This window comes from Panthera uncia, chromosome B4 (genome assembly GCF_023721935.1).
Source record: "Panthera uncia isolate 11264 chromosome B4, Puncia_PCG_1.0, whole genome shotgun sequence".
Taxonomy (NCBI): Eukaryota; Metazoa; Chordata; class Mammalia; order Carnivora; family Felidae; genus Panthera; species Panthera uncia.
This window is the reverse complement of record NC_064809.1, coordinates 44,924,920-44,950,050: the sequence shown is the minus strand read 5'-3', so window position 1 is coordinate 44,950,050 and position 25,131 is coordinate 44,924,920. Positions and strand designations below refer to the sequence as shown.

The 25,131-nt window shown below is 41.5% G+C and overlaps 1 protein-coding gene across 10 annotated transcripts in view; it reads left to right on the top strand.

The window, feature by feature from the left end:
• DUSP16 (dual specificity phosphatase 16) overlaps nucleotides 1-25,131 on the top strand; it is a 94,086-nt gene that overhangs the window by 38,354 nt on the left and 30,601 nt on the right. For 4 of the 10 annotated variants that reach the window (XM_049627088.1, XM_049627084.1, XM_049627087.1 and 1 more), the window contains 3 exons: nucleotides 10,282-10,323; nucleotides 10,525-10,875; nucleotides 11,815-11,953. In XM_049627088.1, the coding sequence (XP_049483045.1) occupies nucleotides 10,648-10,875; nucleotides 11,815-11,953 (367 nt within the window). In that variant the 5' untranslated portion in view covers nucleotides 10,282-10,323; nucleotides 10,525-10,647. Of the gene's footprint in view, nucleotides 1-6,149; nucleotides 10,876-11,814; nucleotides 11,954-25,131 lie in introns of all 10 variants that reach the window. The other 6 variants (XM_049627083.1, XM_049627078.1, XM_049627081.1 and 3 more) reach the window with 3 other exon arrangements.

Below are 25,131 nucleotides of genomic sequence, written 5' to 3'. Positions count from 1 at the left end.
CAAGTCTTGTTGTGCGTGTCTATTTAGGAGCTCAGAATAGTGAGGAGGCCGCTGTATATACTTTGTTGAAAGACTTGTGCTTTTCCAGTAAGAGGAATGAAAGTCCTCTTGCAGGCTTATTTTGGAAACTTTATAAATTGAAATACATTTTAAGAGTGTTAGGGAATATATTCATTTAAAAGAGAAAACCATCTATGAATTCTTTGTGTAAAGAAGAAAGCTTTTGTATTAAGAGTCATACCCCAACGGACCTACTGAACCTCCAGGTTTATAGTCATAAGTGTGTGATATAAAATTCAATTTCTTATCTCTCCCCGCCCCCAACATTATTGTTATTGAAAATAATTCTTTGTAAGTTCTTTTGTGAAGTAGAAATCCAGCTTTTATCTTGAGGGTAAACATCAATTTTCCTTTATTGTATTGTTAATCCTATACCTTGTTCTAGCCCAAAGTTTTCTTAACGGTCCTGGTAAGGAGGAATGCAGGCAGGATGGCGACAGCCACTTTAGGCTCTGAAGTGTATGTTGTGCCCTTTTCTAAGACGTTTTTGTACCTTACAAGATTATAGAAAGGAAAAAAATAGTACCTTTTGAATGTATCCGTCATGTGCTCATGTGTGTATGTGGGTGTTTGAGGTTCCGCTTTACTTTACTGTTTTGTAACTTGTTTTTATTCTCTTAATGGGTCATGACCATCCTTCATTGTCAAGAAGTATGCTTTCACACCATCATTTAAAAATGTTGCATGATACTGTGTTGCAGGATTCAGTGTGACTTGTAGGTTATTGAGTCTCCTTTTGCTGCGCATGCAGACCTTTTCCATTATTTTTCACGTGTCTTTAAATTTTTTTTTTAATGTTTATTTATTTTTGAGAGAGACAGAGACAGAATGAGATTGGGTTCGGGCAGAGAGAGAGGGAGGCGCAGAATCCGAAGCAGGCTCCAGGCTCCCAGCTGTCAGCACAGAGCCCGACTCGGGGCTCGAACTCACGAGCTGTGAGATCATGACCTGAGCTGAAGTTGCAGGCTCAACCTGCTGAGCCACCCAGGCGCCCCTCACATGTCTTTTAACTGAAAGGTGAAGCAGTTTCTCATTTGTCACTTTGAAAAGATCCGTGTAAGCCATTTTGAAAGTATCTTCAGGAGAATAGTTTGGCTTTGTGGTTTTACTTATTTGAATATCAAAAGACTTAAAGTAGATAAAACTCCAAAATATACTGTGATAAACTTGGGCTTAATTAGAAGTGGTGGAAAGTTTGGTGTTGATGATTCCCAATTGTTTTCCATTGCTTGTTCCCGGAGCCTTCTGATCTTCTTTGGAAAAATGAAATTATATCCTTTCTTTACCAGACTGTATTCCACATTGTCCAGATGTTTACCCTGGTTGTAATGTCATTAGTAATTTCACTCTTTGTCAGGAAAGTACACCTTATCTTTCATGTAGTGGCATTTTGTTGTTTTGGGGGTGAAGTGGACTAAAGATGGTGCACGGATAAAGATGATAAGCTTACATTAGTCTTACCAACCCCTTGAACACAGTAACCTAACTGACAGAGTCCTTGTGGTTAAGTATTTGATACACTTTTTAGCAAGGAGAGCTCCATGAAAGCATTTAAATTTTTTTTTAATTTAAAGATCCGTTAAACTGCTTCCTTGCTGTTTAGATCTATTCAAGCACACATCTTGTTTAACATGTCTTTGATCTTTTGCTACATTCTGTGCTGTAAAATCAAGATTTCATTATTAGGTACATTTGTGGAGTTGGAAGAATTATATTGATATTAGTAGTAATCTTTCTTGTTACAATTTTTTTCATTTCATACAGCACTTTTTATTCTTTTGCCAAGGAACGCTTCTCCCTTTGTAGTTTTAGTAAGAAACTACTGAACTTGTGTGTGTGTGTGTGTGTGTGTGTGTGTGTGTGTGTGTGTGTGTGTATTTCACAGTAAAGTGTTCGAGTGGCTGGATATACTTCATTCCTAATAGACCTAACCATTTTACTGAAGAAGGACGGAGCACCTACCGCATGATTAACTAGCACTTGCCCAGTTCAGCGTTACCTTGGCCAGCACTGTATTGATTGGCCTCCAGTCTTTGACAGAGAGAGCTCCAGCCTTCCCAGGATCCACCTAGCTTTCTCACCTCCTCATGGCTTGTACTTAACCATCAGAGTAAGACCTTTTCTGACTACTCTGTTTAAAATTGCAACTACCCAACTGAACTCTCCTTCCTCCCCTGGTTTGTTTTTTCTCCATAGCGCTTGTGTTGTTGCTGTTTGTTACTGTCTGTGGCATTGCATTAGAAGCTCTAGCAGAACAGGAGTTTTCACCCAGCACATTTTTGCTGCATTTCTCCACCAGTGCCTAGCACTTACTAGGTGCCCAACAACTGTTTGTCACATGACTGAATGAGTTACAGTAGGCCTGACAGGTGCTCAAGAAAACCAAGATGTACACATTAGTGTCCTTAACTGACCTCTGTTTGGTTTGATCTGACTCTTTCCACTCCTGCCTCCAGTCCACCTTTATTGCAAATAACCTTTCCAACACATTTTTTCCTTGAGTCTCAGATTACACCAACCACTGACCACATTTTCTTTCGCCCAGAGACTTCATGTAAGGATCCTTCTATTCCCATTCCCTCAAGACCACCTCATATCCAGGCGCCTCTTTGGGGCAGAGGGAGGGTAGAGTCCTTAGGTTTTAGGCAAGGTGCCTGGAGAAAGCATTATATGTTAGAGGGAGCCGTGGGTACAAGGAGTGTGTCTGGAATAGGTACACGGTGTGGTGGAAGGAGGGGAGGTGGTGGAAGGAGGGGAGGTGGAGAAAGGAGGGGAGGTGGAGGAGAGCTCCAAAGGATCAGGGAATGGGAAGCTAGTGAGACAGACAGGTGAGCACAAACAGGAAGCAGTGCTGAGGAAGGACAGAGGCTCCAGCTGAGCCAGTACCCAGAGTGCAGTGCTCTTCCTGATCAGAAACTGGGTGAAGTCTTCTCTCAGATCTGGACTCTACCTGGGCTGACCTGTGTCTGAAGAAAAGACATTGTATTTAGTCTTTGAAGGATGGCTGTTCTTCCAGCCTTTATCTGTGGGTCCTTGATGTATATATAAACAACCTAAGCCTCTGATAGGAGTGGGTTCTTTCAGTGGTGCTGTAAGTTGGTGAGAGATGCTGGTTTTATGGTGCTAACAAGTGCTGTCTCTACGTCCAGTACTGTCTAGACACTTGTGCTTCAAGCTTCAAGCAGTCTGTCCCATTATTGCCCCCACTTGTCAGAATGTGTCCTCTATTTTGGGGTAAGAAAATATGGTCAAGACATTAATAAGGTGACTGAAAGTACCTTAAGCTTATATAGTTGTCATGGCTTTGGTGAGGGTGGTTTTTTGGTTTTTTTTGTTTTGTTTTGTATTTGTTTTTTAATATATTTTACCAAATATTGGGCCTCAGAATTTCTGTTAGGGTTTGCCCACAGCATATGAGTCAAAGTTGCTTTAATCAGTATAGATGGTCAAAGTCTAAGCTGTTCTTGCTTGTTTCCAAACTTCATAACCTGCTTTTTTCCCTTTTGATTTGTTCAGTTTTCCTGTTACTGAAAGTCCATGTTTAAGGCTCTGCCAAAGGCTGTTTAGTGTATCTTGTTGCCTATTTCCTCAGTTTTATTGGAGGGAAAAAAAAATTTAAGACCAGCTTGTAGTTTAATAAAAGCAAACTTCTCACCTGATTGTATCCTTTCCATAAATTCTCTGAGAATTTGAACTTGAGCTCAAGCCCAGCCAAATAAAGCCCAGTCACTCTCCTCACTGAACAGGCAGTTCAGGCACCCCAAACCCATAGAATATCCTTTCTCTGCTGAGAATTTCTTTGTAAAAGGAAGTCTTTCAAATGGAGATGTGCCTTTCTGAGGGGTGGCCTCTGTGTCTTCATAGGTCCTACCTTTCAGACATGTGGGCATGTTCTTGGAGCCCTCTCCCTTACCTGCTGGCTGTAGGCCTTGATGTGGCCCTTAAGGCAGCTGTGCTTGGTGACAGTGGAGCTGTTGCTGTTGACAGAAAGTAAGCCATGGGCAGGCAGAAGGGGGAAATTGTGTGTAGAAAAGGTTCTCCCCTTTTTTTCTGGTGGGATAGACCAAGTGTCGCTGTGACTGACCTGGAAGCCAGGATATTGCTGGGAAGTTGAAAAGAGGAACACCTCCTCTAAGAACAGGAGGGAGATGCTTAATGGAATCATTTAAAAACTACCTTAAACTTAAAACAATTTTTTTGTTTGGGCACTATGTTGAAGGTTATGTGCAAGTGGTGAAGAAAATCAAAAGAAAAAATTTTCCTTTTAGCTAATTACTCTAGTGGCAAATACTGGTTTTTGTTTAGTCGGGCGGTACATTGTTCTTTTAATTAAAACAGACTCTCACTTGTTCACCTTATCATTAAAACACTGTTAGGCTTGGGGCGCCTGGGTGGCTCAGTCAGTTAAGCGTCCGACTTCGGCTCAGGTCATGATCTCACGGTTCGTGGGTTTGAGCCCCGCGTCGGGCTCTGTGCTGACAGCTCAGAGCCTGGAGCCTGCTTCGGATTCTGTGTCTCCCTCTCTCTTCCCCTCCCCCACTCATGCTCTGTCTCTCTCAAAAATAAACAAACATTGAAAAAAAATTTAAAACAGGCTTTTGGTTCTCTGACATAACTAATTCAGCAGTAGTGTACTTCATTTCATTGATACTCTTGCAGAGTAGAGTGAATTACAGTAAATAAAACTGCACCAATTTCCATGATAAAATCATAGATAAATTTCCATAGGTAACTAAATAGAATCTAAAACATAAAATAAATTACACAAAAACTTTAAAGTATGAATATTAACAGGGGAAGGTTCTTCTACAACTTCTGTTCATATTAAGTATTGTAAAATATTTGCCAAAATGGGTAAAATGCAAAATAAAGCAAAAGTGGTATTTTTTAAGGGAATTTGCCCATTTTGTTCCCTGATCTATATAGTCATTTTTTTATACTAAAATGTTGCCTCAGCCTCTTTCCCTTAATAAATAAAGTTTTTTAAAACCTTGATTTCTGGGGGCACCTGGGTGGCTCAGTCAGTTAAGCGGCCGACTTCGGCTCAGGTCATGATCTCGCGGTCCGTGAGTTCGAGCCCCACGTCGGGCTCTGTGCTAACAGCTCAGAGCCTGGAGCCTGTTTCAGATTCTGTGTCTCCCTCTCTCTGACCCTCCCCCGTTCATGCTCTGTCTCTCCCTGTCTCAAAAATAAATAAATGTTAAAAAAATGAAAAAACAAAAACAAAACCCCTTGATTTCTGAAAGTGGGATACTTTGCAAATATTTGTTTGGTGGCTCTGGTTAAGGTTACTAGTCTTTGGTATGATAAATACTGGTTTATTCCTTTTTGGAGAAATAGAAAACTTTATTGTATGTATAGAAAAGTATTCTTTCATTGCCTTCTGAAGAGCCTGATGCCACCCAGATTTCCTTGGCGGTAGACTGGGGCACCCCATCAGTCTCCTCAGAAGAGTCTTCCCACTGCTCCAGCTGCCTGCCCCTTCTCCTGAGTGTTGGAGGTAGGCCAGGGCTCCTCACCACAGTCCCCAGGCAGCCAAGAGGGCAGCACAGCTAGAGGGCCCGGAACACCTTTGTCTGGGTCAGTGCGACGAGGATCCTCAGCAGAGACACTGCTCAGGGCCAGTGCTGCCACCCCGGGTCCCTTAGCATTTTTCAGAGGGCTTTACACTGGTGGCTTCTTGACCTTCCACGGTCCCATGACCACCAGATAGGTGTCCCCTTTCCCAGGAACTTATGGTGCCATCCTGTCTTTGGGTGAGAATAGCCAGAGTCACAACAAGGTGTCCTTTAAGAGATGAGCCTGTACTTCATGAATGTGCACATCACATTTTAAATTTCTCTTAAGTCGGAGTAGTTGTAGAGGATACTGTCTGATTGGGATGCCATAAAACAGTTTGCTGACCTTTCAAGCACGCTATTAAGAATTACCCTTCAGCTTTTGGGTCCTCAGGTAAAACCCCTGATTGAATAGGTGTGATGTTGGGGAAAAGGGGGAGTTGTCTTTTAAGGTGAAGTATTTCTGTGTTTTAAAACATTTTTTTTATTAAAATTTTTTTTGTTAATGTTTATTCATTTTTTGTGACACAGAGACAGTGAAGTGGGGGAGGGACAGAGAGAGAAGGAGACACAGAATCTGAAACAGGCTCCAGGCTCTGAGCTGTCAGCACAGAGCCCGACAAGGGGCTTGCACCCATGGACTGTGAGATCATGACCTGAGCCAAAGTTGGATGTTCAACTGACCGAGCCACCCAGGCGCCCCTCTCTGTGCACGATTTCCAAAAGTTCATGTATGGAAGATACATAGATTATATCACATTCTAATTAAATATGAGGAAAAAAATAAAATTGTAGTGTTTAATTTAAGTGAAGGAAAAAAGCAGGGTGCATAATAAGTGTATATACTGCGTAACCGGTTGAACAAAGGGAAGGAATATATATTTGTGTCTTATTCTGTATTCATTAAAAAAAAAAAAAATCTTTGGAAGAAATCAGAAGAAACTATTGACCATGGTTTCCAGTAGAGGGCAGGGGGGAGATCTGGGCAGATGGACAAGGGTAGGAGAAGGATTTTCAGTGTATTTATGTTTTTCATGTATTTGTTGGGGTTTCAGTATCATGGCAATTTTTAGTAGTTTTGTTGAAGTGTAACAAACATAAAATAAACTGTACATATTCATAGTATGTATACATTTTATACCTTTTTTTGAACCTTGTGAATATGTTACCTATTAAAAATGGAAAGAAAATAGTTAAAACTTTAAAAATTAAACGTTTAAATAAATCAACAAATAGCAAAGCTGGCCTGTCCTGGGTTTTGTTATATGCACGTGGGCCCTTACAGTTCAATTCTAAGAATGTTTATTCCTTTTAACTTCTTGTAGAAATTTTGGGTAAGATTAGCTTGTGGTTTTGCCAACAATAAAATATTCTCTTGTCATCTTTTAAATCCTACCTGATGCAGAAGGTTTCAAAAACAAAACTGTAACAGACGTGTTCCCAATCTCAAGGTACTGACATCTTCAGAATGAACAGTGAATGCCCAGAAATTTCTAAATTAGGGTTGCAGCCTAGGAAAAGGGCCTGGCCAAAATTCTCTCACTGTAAATAAACAAGGTTTAAGGCAATTGTTCCCCCACCTCCCATGCCCCCTCGGTAGGGCTCTGCCTCTCACATAAATCTGTTTGGAACTACAGAAAATCAGACCTTGGGCATAAAGGTGTGACAGGAGAGCTACAGCTGGCCTGAGTACAACATGAAAGGATGTGACTTCATCCTCATTTCACATTCAGTGCTTTGCTTCAATTACATCCTCATATTAGGGTCACTTGGCCCAGACCTTTTCTTGGTCAGGGAAAGGGTCTTTCTGCTTCTGGAACTCCTGATTCTGGTTCTCTAGGTAAGGATGTGCCCTACTGTTTGCTGTGGTCAATCTTTGGTTTCAGTGATTTGGGCTCAGGAGATTAGGCTGAAGGGAAGCAAAGATGAGAACTTTCTCATTCAACTTTTGCATGTTTGCTGTCTTCTCCCTCCCTTTGTCCCTTGATCTGCTAACCCAGATAACTGCTTTGTTCCATCCGGATTTTATCATTGAGAGGAGCCAATCAGACTTGGATAGTCATTGCCATGGTTGGAATCAACTTGCTCTTGTTCTCAGATTTCCACTTTCTGTGCCACCCGGGCACCTCCGTGGACAAGTCGAGCCATTCTTTCTCAGTCCAGTTTCATTATGGGAGCAGGTGCTTAGGGAAAACAGCGTAACCCAGTAGTAGGAGCCCTGGTTTGGGAATCAGATAATCCGAGTACAGGACCTTACACTGCTGTGAACTATGTCACCCAGTAGTTAGGATTTGATTCAATGCTGTATCCTTGGCAGGGGCTTTGCCAAAGTACATTCATTGATTGACTGGGACAGATTCTCTGCTCTGGTTTCTTCAGTTGAAGATAGAGATGATTTTTATACCTCATTGCCAGTAAGCTATACTAAAAATAAATACATTAAAATAAGACAAAAGATGGACGAATAATGTATTCTATATGGAGCTGATTTGTAAGGTGCGGGGGCAGAAATGGTTTCTCAGGAGACTTCTAACCCCCTGTGTGTCTGGCTCTGAGGGAAAGAGTGCAGCTTGGTTGAAGCTCAGCCATATAGGAGGGTGGAGTTGCTTCTGTGTTTATCGGTTAAATGACATCTTTGAGATTCCAGGTGCAAGGCAGCTCTGTCCACCGTTGGCATCTTTAAGGTATTTTTCCTCCTTTCTCTTTATGATGAGTAGTTGCTTTTTTTTTTTTTTTTTTTTAATTTCTTAGAGTGTAAGCAGGGGAGAGAGGGAGAGAGAGAAGGAGAATCCCAAGCAGACTCCACACTCAACCCAGAGCCCAGCATGGGGCTTGAGCCCACGACCTTGGGATCATGACCTGAGCTGAATTCAAGAGTTCTATGCTCAACCAGCTGAGCCACCCAGGTGCCTGGGTAATTGCATGTTTACTTACTGTAAATAACTTTGATAATTTTATCCTCCAAACAGACTTTGTGAAGAGATAAGGCCTATGTTACATCTACATTTCATAGATGAGGAAACTGGTTCAGAGAAGTTATATAATTTTCCAAAGTTAAGTAACAAGTAAATGGCATGGCCGCTTCTCTTTGTATTCTCCATGCTTCAGTTTCTAATCTGTAAGTCTGAAATTAGGAATAGGACCCAGTGATGTTTGAGGGTTTTACCATCCTGATCAGAACTCAGTTAATCAAATACTTATTCAGTGTCTTAAATCATTTGTGGAGGATTTTACTTTCTTATAACAGTGTGAATTGAGTATCTTATGTACAAAGCACTATGGAGGCAGGACATGTAATACAAAGCCTTTGCCATCAAATAGTTTACCCTGCAGAAGGTGAACGCCAGCAGTGGATATCTGGTGTTATGTAGTGTAGAGGATTTCCAGTGAGCAGAGATGGACCAGGGAGCTAGGAGTCTGAGAATATTGGTCAGGGCCAAGCTGTGGGCACAAAAGTCCCAACTAGTATCAGTTAGGAAGTGGCCAATTAGGGCACTTGGGTGGCTCGGTCGGTTGAACGTCCAAATCTTGATTTTGGCTCAGGTTGTCATCTCAGGGTCAGGGGATGAAGCCCTGCGTCAGACTCTGTGCTGAGCGTGGAGCCTGCTTAAGATTCTCTCTCTCCCCCTCTGTGCTCTTCCGTGCTTGTGTTCTCTCTCTCAAATACAAATAAAATTATATATATACATATATATGTATGTGTTACATATATATATGTATACATATATATATGTATATACGTATGTATACGTAAATATAAAGGAAGTGGTCGATTATAGGAGTTTGGCAAGAATAGGGACGCCCTGGTTCTAGTAGTCAGGGTTCTGTATGTCTGCTGTATGGTTGCTGACCTAGAGTCCCAGGTTGGGATGTGAGATTTTCTAAGGCTGGGAGTCAGTGATTCTCTTAAGAATGAGCCACCAGAAGATGAGGGGTAAGTCTGTGAAGGATCAGAGAACTGAGGGATGGAGCAACCAGGGCCAAAATAGCTGTGGGACTATCTCAGTTGGAGCTGGGTACATCACAGTCCCCCAGCAATTAGCTCAGCAGTTGGTATGACAAGAATATCAGCCATTCTTGTCCCTTCTTTTCCTTAAAAGGCAGCTGAAATTTATGAAAGGTTTTCCCAGGGCAATTCAAAGGGGCTGCTGTTGTGCCCTGGTGTGTGTGTGTGTGTGTGTGTGCGCGCGCGTTCACATGTGTACACACACTCCTACCGTCACAGAGGTTCTCAAGCCTTCAGAAAAGACTGTCCTGATAGTATGGGCTTGCTCACCTGGTCGTAGGCTGTTCTTTGTGCTCTTTTCAGGAAATAAGCAAATAAAACCCATTTGGAAAAAATACTACTTCAAGCATCTTTTTATAGCTCTTTCAATCTCATGCTACAGGCGTGTAGTTCTGGGCCTCAGGTCATTATAATTCATGACTGTGTCTTCTTTTATCTTCTTTGGGTTTTTATATTTTGATGTAAAAGTGAATTACCATCAGTGGGATTTTCCGGAGCCATTCCTGTTTGTCCTTTTTGTTTGTTCAAATGAAACAGTGCATCAAGTATGGAATTAGATTAATGGAGTAAATATTATGAATCATACGCTCTCTCTAATCTGATGCTCTTTCTTTTTTTTGACCCCATGTTTTGTTTTCTGTCTCTGTCTTCGTGTAGGATTTTCAGTCCAGCGTAAAGCTGTTGGAGCGAGGAGCAAAGGTAAAGAATGATGTAATGCGCTGGCTGCCCCAAAGCATCTTTTGTTGTGGAATGGTTATTCCAGTCATCTCTTTATGAATCAAATGTGAGGGGCTGCTTTGTGGAAGGAGTCCTTTGCAAGAGCACATCAACGGGGAAAGAGAAAGGGACATTCACTTGGAGGGCTCTTGCTGAAAATGGGTTTAACTCTCCTTTTGCCAGTCACCACCAGCCTGACCTCATACATTTTTAGTACAATGGAGTGGCTGAGCCTTTGAGCACACCACCATTACATCATCGTGGCAAATTAAAGAAGGAGGTGGGAAAAGAAGACTTATTGTTGTCATGGCCCATGAGATGATTGGAACTCAAATTGTTACTGAGAGGTTGGTGGCTCTGCTGGAAAGTGGAACGGAAAAAGTGCTGCTAATTGATAGCCGGCCATTTGTGGAATACAATACATCCCACATTTTGGAAGCCATTAATATCAACTGCTCCAAGCTTATGAAGCGAAGGTTGCAACAGGACAAAGTGTTAATTACAGAGCTCATCCAGCATTCAGCAAAACATAAGGTAAATGTTTGCTTTTTTCCTTTTTTAAAATAGACACCCTGAATGAGGAATAATTGTAAAACGAAGTCTCATTTTTAGGGGAAAAAGTAATTTGAGCGAGTTTTGGTTGCTTTTTAAACTTTGGTACCTAAGGGATACCTCCAAGTAATTTACTAACCACGCTGTCACATTTCAGAATATTTCTAAACTATACAGAAAGGGTAACTTATTTTAATTTGGTCAAATGCTGTGTTTTCCTATTAATGGTTTGCTAAACTTTTAAAAAAATTAAATACTAATAAATAGTTATAGTTAATACACAATATTAGTAACTTAATACACAAAATTTATGTGTAACAGAAGTTACTAAATTAATACATTATTTTGTATTATCTACAAACTTACTGAAAGGAGCTCATTCTGTAAGAATGCTCGGGAATAAAGTGGAAACTAATTATATTAGAAGCGCTGTTTATTTGTGGGAAGGGAAGGCACCATTGTTCAAGATTTAGGGATGTTATCTTCGAGGAAGGTATTTCTGGGATACCAAAATGTCGTCCTCATGGTAGGTAAAGCTGTTTCTTTTCTTCAGGAATGAAAATGAGTTCATGTTTTAATTTTACTAAGCAACTGATTTATTTCTTTTGTAGAAACGTTTTTAAATGTTTCTTTAGTTCAAGGGTTGTTAATGTTTATTTTACATACTGTTTTATGAGTTTTAGCCTTTTACAGTGTTAAGGATTTTAAACCAAGGCATTTGGAGCACACCTAACATCAATTTTGCCTTTTAAAAGTTGATTTTTACAAGTATCTTACCATTTGTATGCTAGGTTTATCCAGAAAATTGACTGTGTCTCATTTTTATTCAGATTATTAATTGAAAGCGGGAGACAGTTATCTGCTTCAGCACCAGAGGATTGTGGGAGCTGCCTTCCTAACAGCCTCACGTTTGCATTGCAGGTTGATATTGATTGCAGTCAGAAGGTTGTGGTTTATGATCAAAGCTCCCAAGATGTTGCCTCTCTGTCTTCAGACTGTTTTCTCACTGTACTTCTGGGTAAACTGGAGAAGAGCTTCAGCTCCGTCCACCTGCTCGCAGGTAAGGTTTGTGGCAGAAGTGAAAGGACTTCGCATCTCACCGAGCCCTACCAGTGAGCAGTACTTGGCAGTGAGCTCAGCGTAAGATAGGTCATCACAACTGGGAATGTATTGGGTAAACTGATTTATTTATAGCTTCCGGTTGACATAACTATTCTGTTTAACTTGAATATTGTCATTCTTCCACATTAGTGGCATACACATCAGTGTATTTTTTTACTTCGCTCAAATGCCTCTTCATTTGGTATTTATGAGCTAGAAATGTCACATAGACAGGTGTGCTGCTTTTAGCCGGGGGATTTTTCCATTCACCTGGGATCTAAAAACATGAAATGCTCTACCTCTCAGCTCCTCTTCTTAGTTCCTGCCCCCTGTGGCAAGAAGCAGAGGAGTTTCACAGGGTTGAACTCTTATTAAACATTTACAGTTAAAGTGGACTCCAGCAATGAGCTCACCATTCTTGGGCATTGTGAACAATGAGGGGAGAATGTAGACCATTTATTCTAATAATTAGGGGGACAATTTAAAAACTCATTTACTTTCGTATTTTTCTTTCGTTTTTACAACTGGAAAAGGTCTCAGTTTGCAAATACTAAGCTTATGGTTTTATGAAATACATGAGAAGAACTAAGTATTTTATGTCTGTCTTAAAGGGGGGGCGGTGTGAGAGTTCTATCTCACAGATTCTACAGCAGAGTGCTCATACCAAAGCCCTGTCACTCACACTGGCTCAGAGCAGGGGATACAGTTTGACCGTGCACAGTGACCTTGAACACACAGTTGCTGTGGCCCGCAGATTGTGCCACAGTGAAAGGCAAGATTGCTTTTAAAAACGTGACCTAAGAAAATAAAATATGGTAGATATTATCATTTTCACTTCTTGAGTCTTTTGTTGCAAGGAGGATACCGTGAACTTGTTGGCAGTTGATTGTTGGAAGTGTAAACATTTCAGTTTTCAGAGAAAAGGATGAATCCATTGTTGGTGTGTTAACACTTAAACTCTGTGAAGCTTTAGATGAGATTTCCATGTCTCCAGTTCTCTCTCCTCAGCTCGTGCTTCAGGTCTCAAAAAGCAGGCATAGATTATCCGTTGTCATACCCTTCGCTTATGCTGTGATTCTGCCTGACCTTTCCGTTGGTTTCCTTACGTGAAGTCAGTGTGTCTTAGAATGCAGTTTTCAGAATTCCGTGGCTGAGAATTATGTTAGGTTCTGTCTGTTGTTGCTGGGTACATTCTTTTACTGGGATATAACTGTGGTAAATATGACAGCTGTTATTGGAGTTCCATTAAACTCATCTGGTGAGTTTAGGAACTCCTTTCATGCTTCTTGTAGGCACTCTGAGGACTTTACCTTGGAATCCTACTAATGGGATCAGGGTTATTCTTTAAAGAGGGTACACCAACTGTGTGCTTCCCGGGAAAGGCACTCTGCACCTCACTCTTGTTTGAGACGCTTTCCCTATGAAGGGACTCTGACTTGACAGCGTGGCCAGATGGACACTCCTGTGGAGGAGTGAGCTCATACTGAGTTTCTAGCACAGGTGTTTCAGTTCCTTAAATACCCTTTCTCCCCTTTACCAAAGAACACTCCTTAGTTACCTGGGAACGTTCTTATCAGTTGTGTGTTGGTGTGGGAGGAGCACTCCTTGGGCAAGGGAGAAAAAGGACTCTGCGATCGGCTAGATCAGCCCTATGGACACGTGGAATGACACATTGGATCAGAACACCTTGACATCCCCATATCATACATGAAATGCTGCCTGGGTCTCAATGAGGGTCCATCCAGGCAGCACCAAGAACCACACTGAATGTATTGCTGACACCATATCCCCATCCACACCCCAGAATCCTGTGTATCTTTTAGTTCAGGAGGTGGCTTCAGGGACTGAATTGCCTTGTTTGGGAGTGAGCAGCCAGATCTCTTATGAAACCTAAGAGAAGGTTCTCAATGGTTGAAAGCCTCCAGCTGTCCAAAAGCCTCTGACCAATTGGAAATTCCCTTGGTTAGTGACAGGAGTGGACAGAAAAGTGGCAGAAGTGGAAGAAAATGCTTGGGAAGGTATGGCCATCAATTGTTGGCAGCCCGTTGTGTTGCCAACATCTAGCTGCTCATAGGATGTTCCAGGGATGTGGGTTGGAAGGACATAATGACAGATGTTTCTTAAACATCTTGCCTAACTGGAAAAGCACACAAGCTTCTCACAGGTGCTACAGAAAATGACACGGTAGGTGGAGACAGTTTTCACTACAAACTGCCCCTGTTGCTTCCAGCAGTTGGAGACAGTTTCAACCTCATGTGGATGTGGTAATAGAAAGATGCAGTGGTTTCTCCATCATTCGAGAGCTTTTAGCTACTCTGAGATACTCAGGAAGCAAGTATCAGATGTGAGATGCTTTAAAGAAATGTGGCCTGAATTCCATTCATATTCTCAGAGAGGGCTAGCTACCTTGCCTGGGAAAAAATTACTTTGGAGAAGGGGAACAAAAAGACGTCCCCACAGAACTGATAGATGAACCATTTTTATGTGCTCTCTCCCTCCAATAAGAGGAGACCCAAACTTATCAAGAGGACCTAGTTGTATAGACACAAAGAAGTGCAGGATTACTGAAGGAAATGCGGATTGGGTTTGGGGAAGCTATACTGGCATGGGCTTAATTCCTTAATATGGAACAGGTCCTGTTTGGGGACGGGGCTAGACTATTAAACTTGTTTCTGCCAGGTGAAAGGGGTTCTTTTAAGCCACTTGGGCAGCTGATTATCAGGGAGACCATTTTGCCAACGCTTCTAGTCCTGAAACTTGGAACCTGGTTCTTCAGTGAACTCTACCTGTATTGGCCACATCTGCAGGCCTCCTCGGCCAGGGACCTTGACCAGCTTTCCCTTCTTCTGAGAAGCCCAGTCAGTACTGTCAACAAAACGATTCATTTGATAACCATATGCTATCCTGTCATAAATCTTCCATTATTATCTTAAAATCTTATTTAAACCTTATGTTCTCCTTTATCTTTTTCATTTATTAGCTTAACTCCCCTGCTGAATTCTTTTTCAAGCTGAGGACTGTGTCTTTTTCATCTTTGTGTTCTCCAGGAGGCCCAGCACTTCTTAAGTTTTCAGTAAATATTTGTTATCTAAATTAGCTTACATGTAGGTTTGTATCATTTCTGTTTCACGTGATTCATTTATTAGTGTAGAATATCAGTGATTCTATTAAATAGTCATGAGACAATATGAAGTGTAGTGAAAACTTGAGATTGTTTTGAAATAAATGATTTACAAAGTATATTTGTTCAGAGCAAACATACAGCTGTTACAGAAAAGTAATATGAAAGTGTTTTCATCTATTTAAGTAGGTTTAAATACGATTTTAAGAGTTAATAAAAATACTGAGATGAGCCAGTGCTAATTTTATGTCATCCTTAAATACTGAACCTTAATAAAAAGCTAATAGCTCTGGAGACCTAGCTCCACTCATAGGAAGATACAAGTCCTTGAGTCTGTATGAGCTGAGAATGGTTGTGATAATTTCTACATATTCTTTTAAAAAAAATTTTTTTTAATGTTTTTATTTATTTTTGAGACAGAGAGAGACAGAGCATGAGCAGGGGAGGGGCAGAGAGAGAGGGACACACAGAATCTGAAGCAGGATCCAGGCTCTGAGCTGTCAGCACAGAGCCTGAACACAGGGCTCGAACTCACAGACTGCGAGATCATGACCTGAGCTGAGGTCGGACTCTTAACCGACTGAGCCACCCAGGCACCCTAATTCCTATATTCTTTTTTTTTTTTTTTTTATTTTTTTTTTAACATTTTATTTATTTTTGAGACAGAGCATGAACGGGGCAGGGGCAGAGAGAGAGGGAGACACAGAATCGGAAGCAGGCTCCAGGCTCTGAGCCGTCAGCCCAGAGCCCAACGCAGGGCTCGAACTCACAGACCGTGAGATCGTGACCTGAGCTGAAGTCGGACGCTCAACCGACTGAGCCACCCAGGCGCCCCCCCAATTTCTATATTCTTAAAGGCAAATATAAACTGATTTAGCCATCGGGAGGTCTCCCAGTAACCGAGCCAAGCCAAACCATAGCACTGTTTTACCCTCAGAGGAGTAAAGAATTTGATTATCAGGAGCAGCCTCATCTTAGCAAGAAAGAGTGAATTTGGGTCCCTTTGGGAAGTTCTCCATCATCATTGGATAGATGGTGACAAAACCATCTTTTCCATTTTTTTTTTTTAATTTTGAAGCCAGTTATTAAATAAGCACAGTTTAAAAATACATGTATCCTTCCACAACCATCTGTAAAAATAAGACTTAAGAATTTGAGTTAATAGGGTGACAGAATGGGTGACATAAACATTTGTTTTACAAAAATGACTATAACTGGGGATTCTCGTTGGGAGGATTTATATGGGATAACACGTATGAAATCTTCGATATATCAGTCTTTTTAAAAAACTTATCATTATGAGTTAAAAAACAAATAATCAAGTTTTTTGGTCTTGGTAGGTAATGTTCAGAAAACTCGTTTTCTTTAAAAAATATTGGGGTTGCCTGCGTGGCTCAGTCTGTTAAGCGATGACTCTTGGTTTCGGCTCAGGTCATGGTCTCACCGTTCATGAGTTTGAGCCCCTTGTCGGGCTGACAGCACAGGGCCTGCTTGGGATTCTCTGTCTCTCTGCTTCTCTCTCTCTCTGCCCCTCCCCAGCTCGCGCTCTCTGTCTCTCACAAAATAAACTTAAAAAATAAAAAATAATCTTGTGTCTTGGCCTTTACTTATTCACTGTGTATCACTTTATTCTACTTGCTTTTTGTCTATTATATTTCTGAGGGTGCCAGACTGAACATAAATATAGAAGGAAAAAAGGAAAAATACTGAATTTGGACTTTCATTTCTTGGTAACATAGAGAAAAGAGAATAAATGGGCCATTAGTACAAATAAAGATCAGCCTACAGATGAGAAATACGGTTCTGTTATTTCCTTCTCTTTCTTCGGTGTTGTAATTCTGAGTAAAAGCAAAAGGGGCCCATGACAGTTGATTAATTCTGCATCACTCCTTCCTGTCCTGTGATGAGGCACAGGATAACCAGCCCTACAGCAAAACACCATGAAGGAGTCATGGACTTCAGCCCTTTCATTTACAAATGAGGAAAGTAACAGAGCCTTGAGTGGGTCTCCCAAGCTCTCACTCTCACTATGTTCCCCAGGCCCATATCTGCAATAATTCCAGAGTCTTCTGGAATTTCATCAGGAGGCTGAACTGAATCAGGGGCTCCCATTTCAGATCAGCCTTATCTTGAAAGGCTCTTTTATTGGTAGCTCTTCCTCAGACTCTTTGTGGATTTCAGAGTCCTATTCTTATTCACATTTTATGGAATGAAGCAATGTATAAAAATATACTCTATATAGAAATTTTTAAAGCATTACATTATTTTAGCAGGGGGATCATCAAAAGTGTAACTACTCTGTTTTGTGCTGAAGTATATATAGCTTGAATAATGGTAGAAGATACCATTTATTAAGCATTTACTGTTAGGGACAATGTTAGTAAAGTGCTAAGGGCTTTTATAAACATTTTGTCTCTGAACACAGATTAATGTTGGCTTTGGTTAAAGGCCAAGTTCACATGTCTTTGTTTTGAGTTAGATTTGCTAGTCTAATTAGAACTAGGAGTAAGTAAAAACGTGTTGGGCACTATGGTTTTTCAATTTAACAGAAATCTGGATTCAGTCAATAGATCTGTATAATAAACATATATGGCTTTGGTTTCATGGAATCAATTACTGTCCTTCCTAATGGAGGTATAGTGGAAGCCTTATCTTGCAGGTTACGGATTTTGCTGTGCACAGTTCTGTTACCTAGTTTGGCATTTCTTCGGTCCTTTTGTCTAGAGAGGAGAATCTTTAGTCACTCCACTTCAAATCCTGCAGTTGTTGGTAAAAGACTGAAATGAATGGATCTCAGGAAAAGTACTATAGTTACTCAGGAACTGGCTGTTCTTGAGTTTAAAAAGCTGCAGTGACTGAGAGCCACTGAAAATAGACTAAGTATAGGTGCTATTTTGCCCACTGGTTGCTGAGCTTCTGAGCCTCCATTTGCGTGAGGCGGTCCAAACTGGATTGTCTTTCTGCAGTTGCTGCCTGCCAGTGTGGTAAGCCAGTTTATGCCACTGCCCAGCTACCAGTGCCTAAGACATGATGCCTATGTCTGTGTCTTTTTAAAAAAAGATAGTTCCTTGGTTACTCATCCTGACAGTTTGCACAAGCCAAATGACAGCACCCTAGATGACATTGGTGGCCTCCATTTTCCCTGGCCCCGGTCATGTCACCTGTGGTTCTGGAGAAGCGCCAGATCCAGGACTTTTCATCCAGTCTAACTTCTCAGTGTTTCACGGGCACTTTTGTGTTTGGGCCCAGGGCTGAGCTACCAGAAAAGCAAAAGACTCGGCCCTGCCCTTGAGAACCTAACGATTAATTTGGGGAAACATGCCTAGAGTTGGTGAAAGAGAGGAGCACATGATCATGCGCTGTACCGTATGATATGGTGATCGGGGTGATGGAATGTCACCTGTGGAGGTTGGGGAAGATTTGATTATGGCAATGGGATTGTAGTTGAACCTGGGAAGAGGAGTAAGATTTGGGGGAGGTCAGACCTTGGCATTCTGATCGAGGGGGGGGAGAAACATGATTCAAAATGTCAGGACTGAACATCGACTTGAAGAGGGTAGTGGGGGAACTAGAGTGGATTTCTTTTGCAAAGGGGAGAAGTGAGAGTTGAGAAAAAATGAAATCAAGTGACACAAGCCCTTTAAACCAGGAGGACAAATGTGTGAGCCTTCAGGGATTTGGCTGCAGCCTCTGCCACCTCTCACTCACCAGGTCCTCTGACCTCACGGAGCATCTGCTCTCCTCCTCTTCTGCCACCAGCTCTCAAGCCAAGATTTCCCTCTCCCCGAGGGCTCCAAGAGCCTCTTAACTAGTCTTCTCCTGTCCTCTGCTGTGCCCCCCAGAATCCCTCAGTCGCAGTGGAGCCAAAGTTGTACTTTTATATTTTAATGTAATCCAGATTTATATAACTCCCTGGTCTAATATGCATCATTGCTTTTCATATAAATTCCCAAATCCATAACTGACTCACAAGGCCCTGTAATGGCTGCTCCTGTCTGCCTCTCCAACTTCATCTCATGCCATGTAAGTCCTCATTCCATCTCACTTCCTTAGGCCTCCTCTCAGGTGCTGTAAACCTGCGGTGACAGTCTCTCTGGGCCTTCGCAGACGCCCTCTCCTCCTGTCCTCCACTCCTTTCACATTTCCTGCTGGAGTCAGTGTATTTGTCAAGCCTTCCCTAGCCACTAGGCAAAGTTGGTTTTCTCTGTGATACACATTCCTTTGGCCACCTGCCTATAATTAATTATTCATCTAATTATTTGGTTAGCATTTGTCCCACTAAACTCCATTCCAGAAAGGGCCTCTGTTTCACCTAGTGCCCTGTCCTGCTCACAGTAGGTGCTCACTAAATCTCTTTAACTTAAGTGTGATTCCAGTAGCCTCTAGTGTTGTTTGGTTGACTGAACAGATATCCCTTTCTTCCTGACCACTTTGTGAAGTCTCCAGGGAGGCTGTGCAGTTGGCCAAGAAGACTGTTGATAGAGTGAAATACACAGAAGTAGTCCTTGGGAGAGCCTTCTACAGGGTAGCTCAGAAGGCTTGGAGCTTCACGTAGAATGGCATGAGAGATGAGTTATATGGTGATTCATAGACAGTTTATAAGTTAGTCAAATTTGATTTTTAAGAGTCATTCTCTTGAGACCAGACTCATACCCCTTTTTCCTCTTGACTCATAGAGTTATCTCCCAATTTATAATCTCACTTCACCCATTGCTTTGATTGATCACTGTAAAACCTGCCCAGCAGCCACTTCATCCTTATCTAGGTCCTAATTGTAGTTGGTCTGATTAATTTCCTAAGGGACGTGCCCTGATACCCTGAGCCCGGGGGTATTATTGGACCTTCCAAGTCATTATTGGAATTCTGACCCCTGCAGGTATGATTGGGCTCTCTGGATCATATGGAGTTCTGAGCCACTTATGGACATCAGAAAAAATTTTTTCTCTCTACTTTTCATGTAGAGTCAGAAGCACACTAAAGATTGGGTATGGAGGAAGCACAGTAAGGATTCAGTATTGCTTGTCAATGACCAGAGTAGCACTCATTGGTTCTACATTTTTTTCTGTAGTAGCAGAAAAAAGTTTTTCTTGCCCTGTGCTGCCTCTGTCACCCTGAGAGTCTTCTAGGGCATTGTGGTCCAAGAATAGGAAGCAGATTCTGGGCCCCCGCCCATGCCAGCATAGCTTTAGGCTTTGAATGGAATCAGGAAATCCTTTTGAGCACCAAAAATATACAAGACTTGTGTCCATCAACAGCTATTCATTGTAACAAGGAAGGATTCAGTAAACATTTATTGAATTTCAGTTATGTGCCAAGCACTGTGCTAAATGCTGAGGGGATTACAAAGGAGTGTGAGACATAATTCTTATCCACAAGTAGTTCACAGTGTAGTAAAGCTGGAGAAATAGAGGTCACCACACACACACAAAGATAATTCACACTTACCAAGTCAGTGGCAAATACTTACTGCCAGATGGTTGCCATAAATTTTATGAAATTTCTAAGTTGGCAGGACCATATATATACTGGTCAGGAAAGATTTTTTTTTTTTTTTTTTTTAAGCAACAGAAGAGTATTGAAACTGTTGGAGAGCAACTCAGTAAGGGAAGATAGCATCCTGAAATTTGTTTCTGGGACCTGGCCCCCCAGCATCGACCTAAGACCCCTGGCCAGCTCTCCAGAGCTCTGTCAGAGCTGTCTGTCTGTGTCTGTCTGGCTGCCACTGGTGTCACCTGTGTGTTCAGAAGGTTTTGATGTGAAATGTATTTTATTAGTTACGGTAAAAAAAAAAAAAAAAAATCCTTGGTAGACTTCTGTAGAAGAGGTATGACCTGGGCTAGCCTATGGTTTGGAAGGAAATACAAAATGGATTGGGGAGACTGGATTGCCAAAGGCTCAAGATTGGAAAACAAAGGTGTGTTAGGAAAAGAGAAGACTGATTTTTCCTTTTACATGTAGGGTGGTGGCATGGAAAATCAGATTGGACAATAGATTGGGATTAGATTAGGAAGGGTCTTGAATGTCTGCTCACAATCGTAGATTTTATCCTGTGGATATTTGGGAGCAGAGATTACATCAAAACTTTATTTTAAGATGCTTCATCTGGCAGCAGATTGGACATGAGTTGGGAACAGAACAAGTGGATCAGAGAGAGAGCTGTTACTGAATTTATCTGAGTGAGGTATGAAGGTCCTGGACCAGGGGGCGGCAGGAGAATGGAAAGGCAGGACAGTAGGAGAGACTGAAAGGAAAGTCAGTGTGTTGGCATAGCAACTGGATGTTGCTGAGCTGACCAGGAGGCTGGGGCTACCATGGATGGGGATGCGGAAGGAAAGCGAGGGAGGCGTTGGCCTTGACTTTATTTTAAAGGTGTTAGTAAGTCTTTCAAGTAAACATGACCAAAGGGAGTTGAAAGTGTTAGATTGGATTTGGGGACATCAAACAGTACAAACTTGGAGATCTTTATTTTCAGGTGAAATGAGCAAATACGGTTTCTTTTTTAAAATTTTTTTTTTTTTCTCAACGTTTTTTATTTATTTTTGGGACAGAGAGAGACAGAGCATGAACGGGGGAGGGTCAGAGAGAGAGGGAGGCACAGAATCAGAAGCAGGCTCCAGGCTCTGAGCCATCAGCCCAGAGCCCGACACGGGGCTCGAACTCACGGACCGCAAGATCGCGACCTGGCTGAAGTCGGACGCTTAACCGACTGCGCCACCCAGGCGCCCCGCAAATACGGTTTCTTAAATAACCTTCCTATCCATGCTGACGAGGCATCCTAAATTCTTACTTCTCGGGAAGTCCCCGGACACTGCTTGCTTGCTGTTGTCTTCATCCCTTAACATTACTGCAGGATCAGTCAGGGCTGCCTCTGTGAATCTGGCTTCCCTCTTACAGAACTTGTTGATTTTATTCAGTGAGTGGTGGATTCTGGCCATATTCCTTTTGTTTGGTTATTCTGGTTGCACTCTTTAGAAAAATCTTTGTTTGTGTGAGGGCATTTATTAGGAGTCCTCGCTGTGTGTCATGCGTGTTTTAAGAGGAGTTTCTGGGTGTGGCTCTCTATTGCCAATTTGAAAGATCAGTAAAATAGGTATCACTCTACATCTTCTGAGAATTCTTTACTAAACAATACTTCTGAATTTTGCTAATTGATCTAGATCTAGATCTTGGGGAATAATGAGATCTAGACATTCTGAATCAAAAGAATTGCATTATTATAGTATTTGGGTTTTTTTTTTTCCTGCTAGTACTTTGAAACTTTAAAATTCTTTTTTTGTCTAGGCGATAAGTGTATTAATCCCCAAATTAGATTAGATAGAATCTTTCATTCCCTGATTGGGTGAGGTGATAGAGTGATGCAGAGTAAGCTTTTTTGGAGGTGTCATTTATGGGCAAGTTTTGTGAGACGTAGGCTACTTCTTGGGCTTCCTGGATGGTCTCCACAGCAGCGCGTACCTGTCCGCTTTCCTCTTGGTCTGTGCTCTGGTGGACACAGAGTGAAGGGGATAAGAGCTTAAAGTTAATGCCTTATATTATTTAGGGATTTTTCTCGTCAGTGCTGCTCTATGGAGGATTGGCTAAATAAGACAAAGAAGGAATGCTGCTAAGGTTGTTCAGAAAAATATGCCATGGTCTCTACCCTCTCAGAAATGATTTATCAATCATGTGTGGCTTGGCTTACCCAGACGAACCTATATACATTGGAATAGTACAGCTACTTATTTTTGTTTGCTTTCTGTAGGGGTGTGAAATTATGGTGCCTTCATTTTCTTGTTCATTTTATTTAACTAGCTTCAACTCTCCATGTGTATAGTCTGCTGACCCTGGAAGAATTGAGTCTTTTTGTGAGTGGCTAGAGAACAAAGTTTGCCTGAATCAATCACTTCACTGTGAAGTGAAATGTATATTTATTATCAAAATAACAGTTCAACAATTGAAACATACATTTCAGCAATTTAATTTTTTTAATAATTTTTTTTAGTGTTTATTTTTGAGAGAGAGAGACAGAGACAGAGTGAGTGGGGGAGGGCGGAGAGAGAGGGAGACAGAATCCAAAGCAGGCTCCAGGCTCTGAGCTGTCAGCACAGAGCCTGATGTGGGGCTTGAACTCACAAGCCTGGAGATCATGATCTGAGCTGAAGTTGGATGTTTAACCAACTGAGCCACCCAGGAGCCCCAGCAATTTAGTTTTTAATATTAGGGTTGCCTACTTTGTGCAATAGCAAAGTAGCAGATTTTATTTTCAGTACGGAGAGAAATGTTCTCTACAGGTGCAGGTATACTTCACTTAAATCCTTCATATGCATTCTGGAATAAGGAAGTGAATGGGTTGTATTATGTCACAAAAATGGAGTCTTTGTTTTACAAAGGTTGAACTACATGAAGACTATATTTAAAAACTGAAGCTATATAAACTCTGTGAAAATTTAATATAAAAATTAATTTGCATTGACTTTTTAGAAAAGTCTGTCTTGAAGTAGAGCTTTGTATAAGCACTGTTTCTATGTAGAGCTGTGGAATCCATTCAGAATATGCAGGGGAGCTGCCTGTAACTCTTCCCACCCTGGGCGGCTCTGCTGATAGTGCTCTAATGAGTGGCCGGAAGTGAAGAAGTCCTGCCTTTCTCCCTGCAGGGAACGCTCTTGACAGTAATGGAATTGACGTTCATCTCTAGTTAGAAAGACTAGGGAATCCATTTTTAGAACTTGAGGCGTAAACATTTATGTAACATCACTAAGCTGTAGTAAAGTGCTACTTTTGTTTTATTACAAATATTCCTTGTTAAGAAAAAAACTGTGATTTATAACTGGTGGCAAGGGTCAGAGGGAAGAGAAAAGAGTGACTAATTGGAATTGTTTAGTAGAGTTGTTATATGTATTTTATTTTACTTGGCAGATTTTTTTCTTCTCTGAAAATTAAATGATAGTTCACATTGACTTTTTACATGGTATTTGTGACTAGAATTGTGGAGGTAGGTCACTTAAGGAAGAAGTTTTTTTGGCTGTATTAGAATAAGGTGATACATAATTATGAATGCCTTTAAGCTACACCAGATGTTTTCTGTGTCCAAAGTAACGTGTACATTTTTATGTATAAACCTGCATTCTACTGGCTGGACTTGTGGAAGACTAACAGAAATTGTAGTTTGACTGCCTGTCCATCCAGATCTGTAGAGTCCAAATCTGCATGTCTACCCTCTGGTCTCCTTGTCTGCGTTTCTCTGCAGGCCAGGTGCATCTGCATGAATGTCTTCCTTCCTCTTTTTTTTTTTTTTTTTTTTAAATTTTTTTTTTTTTTTACAGAGGGGAAAACGGGGCCTGGGGGGGGGGGGGGTGGAGTGGCAGAGAGAGAGGGAGACACGGAATCCAAAGCAGGCTCCAGGCTCCAAGCTGTCAGCACAGAGCCCGATGTGGGGCCTGAACTCACAAACCGTGAGATCATGACCTGAGCCGAATTCGGACACTCAACCAACCAAGCCACCCAGGCGCCCCTTATGTCTTCCTTCCTCTTAAAAACAAGTGTTTCAGCATACAGGGAAGAGTGGAAGCCTCCATTCAGACTCAGGTCTGTCTTAGGGAAGCTCATATGGATTATACGACTTTCCATTTTCTACATTCCCAGGTGATAATGTAAAATCTAGGGATAGAAATTTGGTGAGATTGGATGGGGAGTTAAATCCTTAACAACTTTAAAAGGTATTTTAAAACATTTTCAACAGAGGAGGATAATGTGCTGATGTTGCATCTTCTTGTAATGGAATCTAACATGGAGTCTGTGGGACCATGGAGGGTTGTGACAGGGCCAATAAGATGGGTTTTGTATCTGTCAGCCATTTGTAACGAAAAGTTTGCATAGATGAATTGTATTTTTCTTCCTATTAGATCTGGTTTGTAAGAGGAAGAAGGACATTTTAGACATATTTCAAAACTGAGTTGCTGATGAGGCCACAGATAGTTTTTCAAGAGTTCGGGGAAATCAGGCAGTGTCTCATCTGTTGTTAATTAATGAAATGAAAC